Consider the following 12,831-nt stretch of genomic DNA (forward strand, 5'->3'; position numbering starts at 1 on the left):
TTTTTGGGGGGGGGGATCGAGGGGAGGGCTGCAGAGGAGAGGAGGAAGTTTCCTTGTGCAAGCAGAAGTCTATGTGAGTGGAACAGCAGTGCTGAATACAGTCCAGTGGGCTCACACATCTGTTATGCTTCTTAATGACCAAAATCAGTGCATCCCTGAATAAAGTGTCTGCTTATATTTGTGAGAAGACTGTAAATGTCAAGTTCTGAAGGAATTCATTATTACAGCTAAATGATATGCAGATGGGGAGAAATGGTCAATAGACGTCAGAAGGGCAGTGGGAAAAGTACTGATTTGCTGATAATCACATTTTCCATTGTAGTTTCTTCCAAGATGGCTTGAAGACGGCTGATAAACTAAAACAATATATTGAAAAACTGGCTGCTGATTTATATAATGTAAGTCATTCATAAGACAGGAATATTGCCTGTTTGGATTACTGTTTTTTAAATATTTTTGCTAAAGAAATGGAAAAGCATTTCAGTTTTAGGCACCTTAATATACAAAATAGTTTTTTACAAATCTAGTTTGAGGCAGCAACCTTTCAAACATTTGAATTAGGCTAGTTATTATGTACCCTAATTAGAGTTTTGTGATTAAGCAATCCATATTTTTTCCTAATAAAAACTATGTAATAAATTGGTTAATGATTTCAGTATGAAGTCCAGTAAAATAATTTCCCTTTTGTACCATTATGAACCACTTCTCACAATATTTGAAAAAGAATATTCTGACTAATGGTTTGAAAAAGCACCATCTTCTACTTGGTTCAGTAAGTTTCAATATAGTATAGAAATGAATAAATCTTAACACATACATATAGGCAAGAGCAACGCAAACACACACTTTTACTTGGAATTTACCGTATTTTTTGCACCATAACACTCACTTTTTTCCTCCTAGAAAGTAAGGGGAAATGTCTGTGCGTGTTATGGAGGAAATGCCTACGGGTGGCATGCCTACAGATTTTCCTCCTCTAAAAACTACGTGCGTGTTATGGTCGGGTGCGTGTTATAGAGCGAAAAATACGGTAAAAAGGAGTGTCTTGGACCTTCCCAAGAAAAGCTGGACCTAGGGTATATTAATATGTATAATAGGCACATTATATATGCTGTTCTAGGCTACATCAACAGAAGTACAGTGGTGCCCCGCAAGACGAATGCCTCGCAAGACGAAAAACCCGCTAGACGAAAGGGTTTTCCGTTTTTCGATGCGCTTCGCAAGACGAATTTCCCTATGGGCTTGCTTCGCAAGACAAAAACGTCTTGTGAGTCTTGCGATTTTTTTTCGCTCCCCCCCCCCCTTTTTCTAAGCCGCTAATAGCCTTTTAGCCGCTAAGCCGCTAAGCCTTTAATAGCCGCTAAACCGCTAATAGCGCTAATCCGCTAAGCCACTAATAGGGTTGCTTCACAAGACGAAAAAACCGCTAGACGAAGAGACTCGTGGAACGGATTATTTTCGTCTTGCGAGGCACCACTGTATAATGTCCAGATCAAGGGAAGTAATAGTCCCACTGTATTCTGCCTTAGTCAGACCACACTTGGAATACTGTGTCCAATTCTGGGCACCACAATTTAAGGAGGATGTTGACAAGCTGGAACATGTGCAGAAGAGGGCAACCAAGATGATCATAGGTATGAAAACTAAGCCTTATGAGGAGTTTGGTATGTTTAACCTGGAAAAGAGGAGACTGAGAGGAGATATTATAGCCATCTTCAAATATCTGAAGGGCTATCACATGAAGGAGGGAGCAAGCTTGTTTTCTCTTGCTCTGGAGGGTAGGACTCGAACCAATGGCTTCAAGTTGCAAGAAAGGGGATTCCAACTAAACATTCAGAAAAGCTTTCTGACAATAAGGGCTGTTTGGCAGTGGAAAGAATCCCACGAGAGATGGTGGACTCTCCTTCCTTGGAGGCTTATAAGCAGAGGTTGGATGGCCATCTGTCATGAATGCTTTAGCTGAGATTCCTGCATTGCAGGGGGCTGGACTAGATGACCCTTGGGGTCCCTTCCAACTCTGCAATTCTATTTAAAAACTGAAGTAGTGTTTGGTCATTTTACTCTAGATAAAGCAGACACAAGATGAGGAGAAGAAACAGCTCACTGCACTCAGAGACTTGATAAAATCTTCGTTACAGCTCGACCAGAAGGAGGTAAGGATCTTAAGCAAACTATTAGTTGGGGGCTGAACTTATCTGAGTTTATTAAAAGTGCACAGTTACATGTACATTAAAGTACATAATGCCAGTGTTTGGACATAACTAACACTCACTCTTGGTTTAGCCAAGTAATACATGAATGAGCTTAGCTTCCTCCTGGGCTCATGTGCCTTCCCTCCTTTTCTCCTCCCAGTCATGCAAGCAAAGGTGTTCAAAAGCTTTTGCTTTTTATTAAGCCCCGTTTGTTTCATCCACATAAGGGGAAGTGGTCTTTTGCTATGGCTTTTTTAAAAACAAGAACAAAAGGGGAAGGAAAATCCCATGCCTTTCAGAAAAATCATTGTAGGCCCAAAAGCTTTCAGAAAATTATAGTTTCAGGGGCATGCTTTTTAATAAACAGTTCTCACATCCAAGCAAAACTGGTGATAATTGTTTCTAAAATGTGCCCTTGAAGACTTTTTAAAAAAAACATGTTGGGCCTACAATACAGTACATCTCTAGTACCTGGAGTGCTCATCCCCTCCCCTCACAACATTTTTATTGCCTGATCGATTGTGCTGTCTCAGTTTTGTGGTGGTTTCTAAGCAAGCCAATTTTAACCCATGTTTTATGATGCTGGCTAACTATGCTTCATGTTAAAAACTTAATCCCTGGTTTGGATGAAATTCAAGCTGAGTTAGCCAAAGTGAAAGCTTCCAAAGTAGTCCTTCTTGGCTGCAGAGGAGGAGAGGGAGGAATGTGTGGGCCCAAAAAGAGGATTAGACTCATTCACATAGCACTAAATTATACAGCACTGAATGCAGCTAATGTTCTCTCTCAATAAGTGCATGTAGTTCACAGTTGTTATGATGTGGATTTATGATAAGGATCTGCCACGTCTGTTACCCACTGGCTCTTTTTCTGTGTCTGGTGCTTGCTTTGCTTATTAAGTACTGCTCAAAATTAATGTTCAGTTCGGTGGAGATTCAGTTTTCAGTAGTGGCACTATTTCAGATACTTAATATTCAGAACACATACTCAATACTCAGAAGCCAGAAATGCCCACTGATGAAATCATACAGATTAACTAGTCCAGGGACTTTAGAAAGGCTGTTTCATACACGAGGCCAGTGATTCCCCAACTTTCACCCCACCCCCTCGGACCACTTGAAAATTGCTGAGGGTCTTGGTGGACCACTCAGTGATTTTCTGTCTCTTGTAGCACTTGTAGTGCACTATCCTGGCTGCTGTATACTTTTTTAAATTGTAATTTATTGCTTCTTTTACTTCTTATATATTGTATTTTCTTGTATTACAATGTAAGAAATAAAAGATGCCAGTAAAATTTAATACAATACAGTGGTACCTTGATTCTCGAACTGAATCCATGCCGAAAGTCCTTTCGACTTCTAAAAACGCTCGAAAACCAAAGCACAACTTCCGATTGGCTGCAGGAGTTTCCTCCACTCAAGTGGAAGCTGCAGAAGCAGCGTCAGATGTTCAGCTTCCCAAAAAAGTTCGCAAACCGGAACACTCACTTCCGGGTTTGCGGCGTTCGGGAGCCAAAACGTTCGAGTCACAAGGCGTTTGAGAACCAAGGTACGAATGTAGTTGTGCTGTCTTTCATCTTTAACTACAAATCACCAGATACACTGCAAACTACATGATGATGCTTGCAGACCAGTGGTGAACCATAGACTCCAGTTTGGGAACTCCTAAACTAGGCCGTATGACCATGATGTTCAGAAGTGTACCACCAGCTTTGTTAGCCAGAAAATCATCCTACACAAATGCCGTTTTTAACTGCACATTTTAAAGGCAGCCAAAATGTATTTTGGGTTCTATGTACAAAAAAGTATACTAATTATTCTTGAAGCAGATGGTCTGTTTAATTAACCATAAAGATTACATCTTTGTGAGAAGTTAACAAATGTCCACCTCTCATGCTGAGAAAACTTAAACTTGTATACTTGACATTGGAATTTCATATTCTCTTATTCTTACCATGTAAAGGAACCTCTGTCCCACAGGCTCATCTCAGGGGGTCCAATTTGACCCACAAGGTTGTTTTCCCCTAATCACACCCACCTGCCCTTAGCATGACATCAGTTGGTGGGCATGAGGTTGGAGTTAAAATTCTGCATTGGCTGAACTGGGATCACATGCATGCGTCTAAGGGACGCGGGTGGCGCTGTGGTCTAAATCACTGAGCCTAGGACTTGCCGATCAGAAGGTCGGCGGTTCGAATCCCCACAACGGGGTGAGCTCCCGTTGTTCAGTCCAGCTCCTGCCCACCTAGCAGTTCAAAAGCCTGCCAAAGTGCAAGTAGATAAATAGGTACCGCTCCGGCGGGAAGGTAAACAGCGTTTCCGTGCGCTTCTCTGGTTCACCAGAAGCGGCTTAGTCATGCTGGCCACATGACCCGGAAGCTGTCTGTGGACAAACGCTGGCTCCCTCGTCCTATAGAGTGAGATGTGCACGCAACCAGAGAGTTGTCCATGTCTGGACCTGACGGTCAGGGGTACCTTTACCTTTACCTAAGCTATCAAGATTTAACCCCGCTCATAAACTGATGATCAAGGATTAAATCTTGTTCAGTTTCCAGGATATTATGCAAACGCTTTCCAGATTCAGGAAAGGGTTTACATGGAAACCGTTGCTAAAAGGAAGGTTTATTCCTTTCGTTTAAGCAGGGGGTTCCAACGCAAACCCCTTTCTCATTCAGGAGGGTATTTCCATTGGAATCTTGCTTAAAATGAAGGGCTGTCAAATGGCTCTGTTGGGAACAGGGATGTGCAGCCCAAACAAATATTTAACATCCCTCTTGATAGCTGCCAAGCAGGGGTTAAATTCTGTTAAATTCTTCAGGAGGATGGGAGAAAGAGGCGCTTTGCCAACCCTACGATTGGTGCTTCCAGCTGGCTCTTTGGGTGCATTGAAAACCCCGCATATGGGATTTTGACAACTGAGTGGTTCTGGTTATCTTCAAATTTGGCCCGTGAGTCTGAGCCTGATGAGGATCTGGCCCATAGAACTAAATAGTTTCCCCACCCTAACACAGACTGAACTAAGTAAATAACTGTGTTAATTTAAGTTGATTAATAGTCCACAGACCTTTAAATGACAAAACAAAACCTTCACAGATATTTGATTCCATACATTTGAGTGTAAAGAACCCCTAAAATGCAGAAAGACCTTCCAACAGAATGATTAAAAGTTAAATATTATGATGGGAGGTAGTCCTACAATATCTGGAGGGTCACAGGTCCCTATCCTTCCCCTAGTTTTGTACTGTAGCATAGGCAGCTTAATTGCGAATCCTAGTAACATGTATACACACTTTAAAGAACACTAAATTTATTTAGTTCATAGCTAATTAAAACTAGCAACATAAGGATGAGGTTGTGAACCTGGTCGTTGCTAAGATTGTACACCAGATACTACAGTAGTGTTACAAGTGACCTGTAATAATTGATTGGCATCTGTATGTCAGGCAGATTCTTAAAGTATACTTAAACTGGCTTATTTCTTCATTAAAGAGCAGTTAAATGAATAATTGAAAAGAATTATAAATGAATATAATGGATACATTCACATCTGTATTCTGAGTTTCTTAGTAGGATGAATAGAAGGGGTAACCTCAAGATTTTGCTCTGTTTTGTGTGCGTAATTAAAATCTGTTTAGATTTTCAGCAGTGGTTGCAACTTTCATGAGAACAAATCACAGTAAGATATACTTGTTTACAAAAGTATATCATTAGAATGCAGCTGTAAAATAAAAATCCAATCTTGTGATATTTTGTTCAGTGACAGCATTATTGATTGTGCTTCTAAATTATTATGAGCATCATTCTACATTTAATTGTATGTGCTTTCTGCAAACAAAAGAGCAAAATATCAAGCTGGTGAAATATACAAAACATTTCTTGGAAGTATGTTTTCCACATGTATAATTCTCTCTAATTTCATATTAAAATTTGGCATTTAAAAACTATAAAACAATGGCTTAGTTGGAACCTTGTAATCACAGTCAAGTACATTTGGAGACCAGGGAGAAAATTTAATGTAAGGAAACAAACTGCTTTGGGGCAGAGGAGTTGGGCCTTCTATAGAAACACAAAGAGCATGTTAAAGGAAGTAGGAAAATTGTAGAAGAAAGACTTGGTGTAACCTTAGGGACACTTGACAGTACACTGATGTGTGTGATTCCTAATTGATGTGTTTCAAAATTGAAAGCCTTTTAGTGAGCAAGAAAATTCTGAGTTACAAAACGGCTCACATGAAAAAGGTGAAGCATCTGTTCCTCAACCTGGGTGTCTCCTCTCACAGTAGTATTTTGCTGCTTTTCATTTATTTGTTGTTTTTTTAAAAAAGGTCAGGGCTTCATAACAAACATTTGTGTGTATTTTGCCCCTTAATTATTCTTTAAGGTAGTCAATAAATGACTTTACTCATGAGATGTTTGTAAAAAATACCCCATAATACTGAGCCAGATTTTGCGGAAACTTGGAGAGGCAGTGATCAATTTTAAAGAAACATTTGTTTATCAATTAGGTAGTATTCTTTTTTTGTGATTAAAGATGTGCATTTTTAAGGAAAGACCTTGTTTGGTGTTTTTCCCTTAAAATGAATTTTTTTTCTATACAGTGTTCCATTATGGCTTTGAAATTATGGCATTTATACAGTAATCAGAATAATGGATATTGTCCTTTCAATTTGTAAAGAATTAATTTGGATTAGGTATGGTCTTTTTTAAAAAGAAAAAGAAACCCCCAAAGCTTTAATCCTAGATTTCTAGTGGATCTTCCTTTGCTGCTTTGCCAGCGTTGTTCATGCCCCTTAAACTCTTTCATTCTATCCCATAAAGCTATTCTTTTCCACCATAAGGACAGAGCTCCTATATACGTTATATTGACCCTTGGGGCTGCATGCCAGCAGTGGGTGTGGCCACCCCACATCCTCACCTGCACGCACAGATGTATCTCAACTGCACCATGGAATCCTGGTTATATGATTGGCACAAGGTCACCCAGTGAACTCCATGGCCAAGTAGGGATTTGAAAATCTCCCAGGTCCTAGTCTCTAATCACTATACTGGTTCTCAAACATGTGGCCCCCTGGGACTGAACTTCCATCATCCCTGATCATTGACCATGCTGGATGGTAGGGCTGATGGAAGTTGGAATTCAGCAACATCCATTCAGATCCATTTTTAGGTTGTTGTTGTTTTGTTTTTTTAAAGAAAAAGCTTTTGATTGTATGGGCAGGTTGCCTTCTGAGACCACCTCAACCCAGTATTGCTCAGTTTTTATAGAAGGCCATAACTGCCCATAAGGAGAACATCAGCTGATAGGTTATATAGCACTTGCAAGCTATATTTTAGAACCTACCGTATTTTTCGCCCTATAGGACGCACCGGCCCATAGGATGCACCTAGGTTTTTTTGGGGGGGGGGATTTTATTTCCCCCCCAGGTTTGCGCAGCCATCCCCAAGCTAGAAGAGGGAGACGGAGCGCTCCGTCTCCCTCTTCTGCCTTCAGGGACAGCCTCCCTAGCCTCTGTGGGGCAGCACACTGCGCTGCCCTGCAGAGGCTTTGCACAACCATCCCCAAGCTAGAAGAGGGAGATGGAGCGCTCCGTCTCCCTCTTCTGCCTTCAGGGACAGCTTGCCCTGCTGTCCCCCGAGTTTGTGGGGCCGGCGGGGGGAGAAGCAAGCTTGCTTCTCCCCCCCCCCCAGCCTCCAGATCAGGTCGGGGAATAGCGGGATGGCGGCGCTCCGCCTCCCTGCTATACCGTGAGCTTGTGGGGCTGGCGGGGAGAGAAGCCGGCTTGCTTCTCCCCCCGCCAGCCTCCAGATCAGGTCGGGGAATAGCGGGGTGGCAGCGCTCCGCCTCCCCGCTATACCGTGAGCTTGTGGGGCTGGCGGGGGGAGAAGCCGGCTTGCTTCTCCCCCCGCCAGCCTCCAGATCAGGTCGGGGAATAGCGGGGTGGCGGCGCTCCGCCACCCCCCTATCCCCCGAGCTTGTGGGGCTGCAGGCTGCTGCCCACAAGCCTTGCGAGCCCGCGGGACATCCCGCCAGGCTTGCAAGGCTTCCTGGTAGCTTCCTGAAGCCTGGAGAGCTAGAGGGGTCAGTGAAAGCCTGCATAGGACGCACACACATTTCCCCTTCATTTTTAGAGGGGAAAAAGTGCGTCCTATAGGGCGAAAAATACGGTAGTTGTTCGCCAAAAGTAAGAATTTGTAAATTAATTCAGATGCTACTTTCCACTTTGATATTAAGGAACTTAACCCAGGAAGAGCATGGCATATTAATATCAATCAAAACTTGAAGATGTGGAATCTCTTCGGCTTTGAGCCTTGCTCTGCTAATGGAATTGCAGGAATTAAAACTTGAGGAAGAGAGGTGGTAAAATATAGGCTGAATATTAGTAGAAATAATCTTTGTTTCAGATTCACCAGCAGCTTTATGAAAACGCTTTAGCTGTGGAATGGTTATCCTTCGTTGCTTACCAAGCTAGTCCTTCTTTTTCCCTTTTTGTGAGGAGTTGTGAATCATTTGTCCATTACCCAGCAAGCATTAGCTATGAAACATCTAAACACAGCTATTTCTACAGATGCCTATCTGTGCCTTTTCTACAGACTGAAATGTTGGAATAAAGAGACTGCAAAATGCACATGAATATACTCCTTTTAACAAATGCTGTCTTAAAATATTCTACTTTTTTCTTCCTATGTTGCCTTTGCCTTTCCTGATCGAAGTCTAGGAGAGTAAGTCAACGCTTTAATGAATCATTGCTTATTGTAGTGAATTTGTACAGCTTTTAGTAGCTGCATTCATTCATTCATCAGCGGTATATGTGTATCTATATATGCATACAGGCATGCACACACTTGTATACATTGGATTTCATTCCACCCCTTCTAAACCATCAGCTAAACCAATTAATATAATTTGGTAAAGCTAGTTAAATAATGAAAATATTTGTATTGCAAATACACTTTGGGTGTATAGCTTACTTGATTCTTCTATGTGCAGTGTTTTGCCAAACATTTTTATTTTTCCACAAAAACGTTCTGGATTTTTTTTTTTTTTTTTTAGTAACACCTTCATCGCCTTGTGAAAACATACCATTATCCTTTACATGCTAAAGAAAACTGTCCATGTAAAAAGTTGGGACTGTTGTTCAAAGCAAGATAACTGTGTTTTTGTATAGCGGTTCTATAAATGGAGGGATTGAAATGGTATTAAGAAAAGAGGGCTTGAAAACTAATAAGGAAAAGGAGAAGCATTATTTGTTCCTTTATGTTCTCTCTAGGATTCACAGAGCAGGCAAGGAGGATATAGTATGCACCAGCTTCAGGGAAATAAGGAATACGGCAGTGAGAAGAAGGGTTATCTTTTAAAGAAGAGTGATGGGTAAGTACTTAAGAGCACAGTATTTGATAAGTGGAATCAGCCAGTGCTGTAAAATGTATGGTGAGGGCCCCTGCTGTACCGGCATAAGTCTTCTATTTTAGCTTATGATATTGTGAAACATTACATTACAGTAATACCTCCGCGAACGTCCGCCTCGTCTAGCATCCATTCCAACGAACGTCCGCAGCAAACCTGGAAGTACCGGAACGGGTTACTTCCGGGTTTGCTGCATGCGCAGAAGCACTAAATTGTGCTTCACGCGTGCGCAGACACGGCGCTTTGCCCTGCTTCCGTTCCAGGGCTCCAGAACGGATCCCAGCCGCAAAGCAAGGTACAGCTGTACTTGAAAACTGACTTAAGCTGAAATCTTCTGAAGTGCCCAAAAGTCTTGTAATTGTCCAGGGAATGACCTATTAATTCATTTACCATTCAGAAATGAACGGAACTGGGTGATCTTCACAATATTTTGCATGCCATATCCGTGCTGCAGCTATCATGTGAAAATTATTGATGTTGTTTTTGTCTTAAGGTACTAGGAAAAATTAAAGGATCAAGCTTTAAGTACAACAAGTAGTTGCAATAATATTCCTAAAGCTTTTTTCCCCTCCCTATGCCACATTCCTTCCATATTTAGCCTACGGAAAGTTTGGCAAAGAAGAAAATGCACTGTCAAAAATGGTATTCTGACCATATCACATGCAACCGTAAGTAGTCTTTTATACTGCACCTTTTATATTCAATTATACCCCAACTGCATTCTGCTCCAGTTAATGTAACTTTGATATAGTTACAGATCGTGTGTGTGTGTGTGTGTGTGTGTGTGTGTTTGTATGTATTAAACACACATAAAAACGCTTGCACATAGATCTAAACTATCGTCTTGTATAGTTTGGTCCCTAAAATATAATTAGCATTGCATTGAAGTTTACACAAATTTTAAATTTAATATTCCACTCTGTTGGGTCTCTCTCAAAACCGCTAAAAACACACAAAGTAATGAGACATTTTTATTTTGTTGTACTTTTTACGTTAAGGATGGTGTTTTTAAGTTTCCCAGCCTTCTATGAACTGGTAGCTTGCCTCTCATTGAGTACACCTTGAAATTATATACTGTTGGTAAGTCTGCTCTCTAGTTTTGGTAAAACTCTTGAAACAGCTGCTTCTTTTATGTCACTTTTCTCAAGTTAAAGAGGGCTTTATACTACCCAAATTCTGTCCTCCAATCTAAGTAATTAAAGGTTTGGAGTGAAGCTTCTCCCTTACTCAAATAGTTTGGATCTTAACGGTGGTGGATTTTCTTCTTCATGTTGCTTTTCGCTGACAAATAGGAACTTTTTGAACAGTCGTCTGTACCTCTTGCCATTTAATTAGTGGTTACCCTCCACCACTCATACTACTATTTCATTCTGCATCTTTAGTTTTCGTATAGCTTTGTGTGTTAATAGCAAATGTGAAGCTCCATCTGAATGTACGCCTGTGTCCATTACTGATGGTACCATATCTGGTTAAACACTGTGGCCTTTTAATTAGCTGTAATCAGACACAGGTGGCTACAGATGAGCAAGTGTCTCATGATGGCTGCTTAATTGGAAATGCTGACTTCACAGGGTGAGCTGTTAGTCTGGTGGAATTTGCAACATAGTAAAGTCTAGTGTAACCACATCACTGATCACCCACCTTCAATGTGCTGAGGCAGTGCTTTGGCGATAGCAGATGACATGAACAGCTCGTTCTGGCAGATGATAATGAACAGCTCATTATGTGACAGAAGACATCCCATGGAATTTTTTTTAAATTCCCATCACAGGGCTGTTACTCATCTTTATCCATAATAAATAAATAAGCCAGCTTTTCTTCAAGGAGCCTTTTCCTTTATGGTACAGTGTTCAATAAGAAAAGTGATTTCTTTATATGCCTTGCCTTAAATGGGTTCTAGTCATTGTACCAAATGTCAAATGCGAACATGGCTGTTTTCACAACATGTTCATACAGCAGCAGATTTTTTTAAGTCTACAAATCAAGTATGTAGAATTTGTACACGCAGGTCCCGCTTTATGAACGCTCACTATGCAGAAATTCACTTATCAGAACACAAGGAATTGGTACCCAAACCTCACTATATGCAATGCACATTCAGATATCCAAATAGAAAGCATTTTTCTACTTCCTTGTTTGCCTTTTGCTGATTATCCGGGGGGGGGGGGGGGAGAGAATCGAACAGCATTTTTTCAGGGGTTTCTGGGTTTTTTGTGTGGTTTTGGGTCAAAGTTCCATGGTCAGAAACACATTAGAACTTTTACCATAGGAATTAATGGAAATCATTGACTCATAATGTGAATGCTCACCCATTGAATGATTTCCAGGGAACACATGGTGCTTGTAAAGCGGGATCTGCATGTACATTTGACTTAACATGGTTTTATTTTGCTGATGGGATTACATGACAAATTTGCAGAACTTTCAAACTGATAGGAAAATATAAAATATATAATTAATTTAAAATTTTGATTTGCTCCAAAGAGATGTTTACTTTCACCAGAGTTAGATTGTGGCTTGATTCAGGTTTAATGCCAAACCACGACTGTTATTACAAGAATGAGCCTTATCCTCTTACGTTGGCCCTCACCTCACATGCCTCACTTTACATCAACCTTGGAGAAACCATAGTTTGTCATTGCATCCAAACTAGCAAACAATTGTTTGTGCGAGTCCTGCGAACCAAGTTGGAAAACCAAATTGTAGTTTGCTAGTTCAGAGGTTAGTTGGATACTAGCAAGTTAATAATAAAGTTAGTAACCTAGCAGGTGCATTTTATGCTAGAAAGTTTTGGTTTGTCATTGCTTCTGAACAAGCCCTTGGTCTTTTTAAATCTCTGAGATCATGTTTTACATTTGTTAGCAAGATAACTGGCAGATGATTTTTGGTTGAATCATCCTTTGCCTCCCCCATTTTTTTCTTTCGAATAGAGAAATCTAAGTGGCCTTTGGAATTAGAAAAGATATTCAGAAGTAAGGTTTTTGTTGTTGTTCATTTTTATATTCCTTGAGTAGTCATGTTTCATGATCATGGAAATTAAGATTTTATAAACTTAAAGGCTGTATAATATAGCCATGGATGAGAGATCAAGTGCACCCCTCAGGCACACATTCTGTTCTTCCGCTCACTCAAATTCCCCTCCCTTTTTCAGTGCTAATTATGGTTGTGTCTGCATTCCTGGATGCCAAGCAGAGTTAATTTTCAACCAGAGTTTGTAGTTCTGCAACAACATGTGAAAG

At 40.8% G+C, this 12,831-nt stretch overlaps 1 protein-coding gene across 6 annotated transcripts in view; it reads left to right on the plus strand.

Annotated features, from left to right (window-relative positions):
* The window catches only part of ASAP1 (ArfGAP with SH3 domain, ankyrin repeat and PH domain 1), a 143,107-nt gene that overhangs the window by 88,039 nt on the left and 42,237 nt on the right, over positions 1-12,831 (plus strand). For all 6 annotated transcript variants that reach the window (XM_083516604.1, XM_083516601.1, XM_083516605.1 and 3 more), the window contains 4 exons: positions 323-398; positions 2,067-2,153; positions 9,456-9,556; positions 10,191-10,260. In XM_083516604.1, the coding sequence (XP_083372730.1) occupies positions 323-398; positions 2,067-2,153; positions 9,456-9,556; positions 10,191-10,260 (334 nt within the window). The remainder of the gene's footprint in view (positions 1-322; positions 399-2,066; positions 2,154-9,455; positions 9,557-10,190; positions 10,261-12,831) is intronic.

Source organism: Podarcis liolepis (assembly GCF_965112155.1).
Source record: "Podarcis liolepis genome assembly, chromosome: 8".
NCBI classification, from domain to species: domain Eukaryota; kingdom Metazoa; phylum Chordata; class Lepidosauria; order Squamata; family Lacertidae; genus Podarcis; species Podarcis liolepis.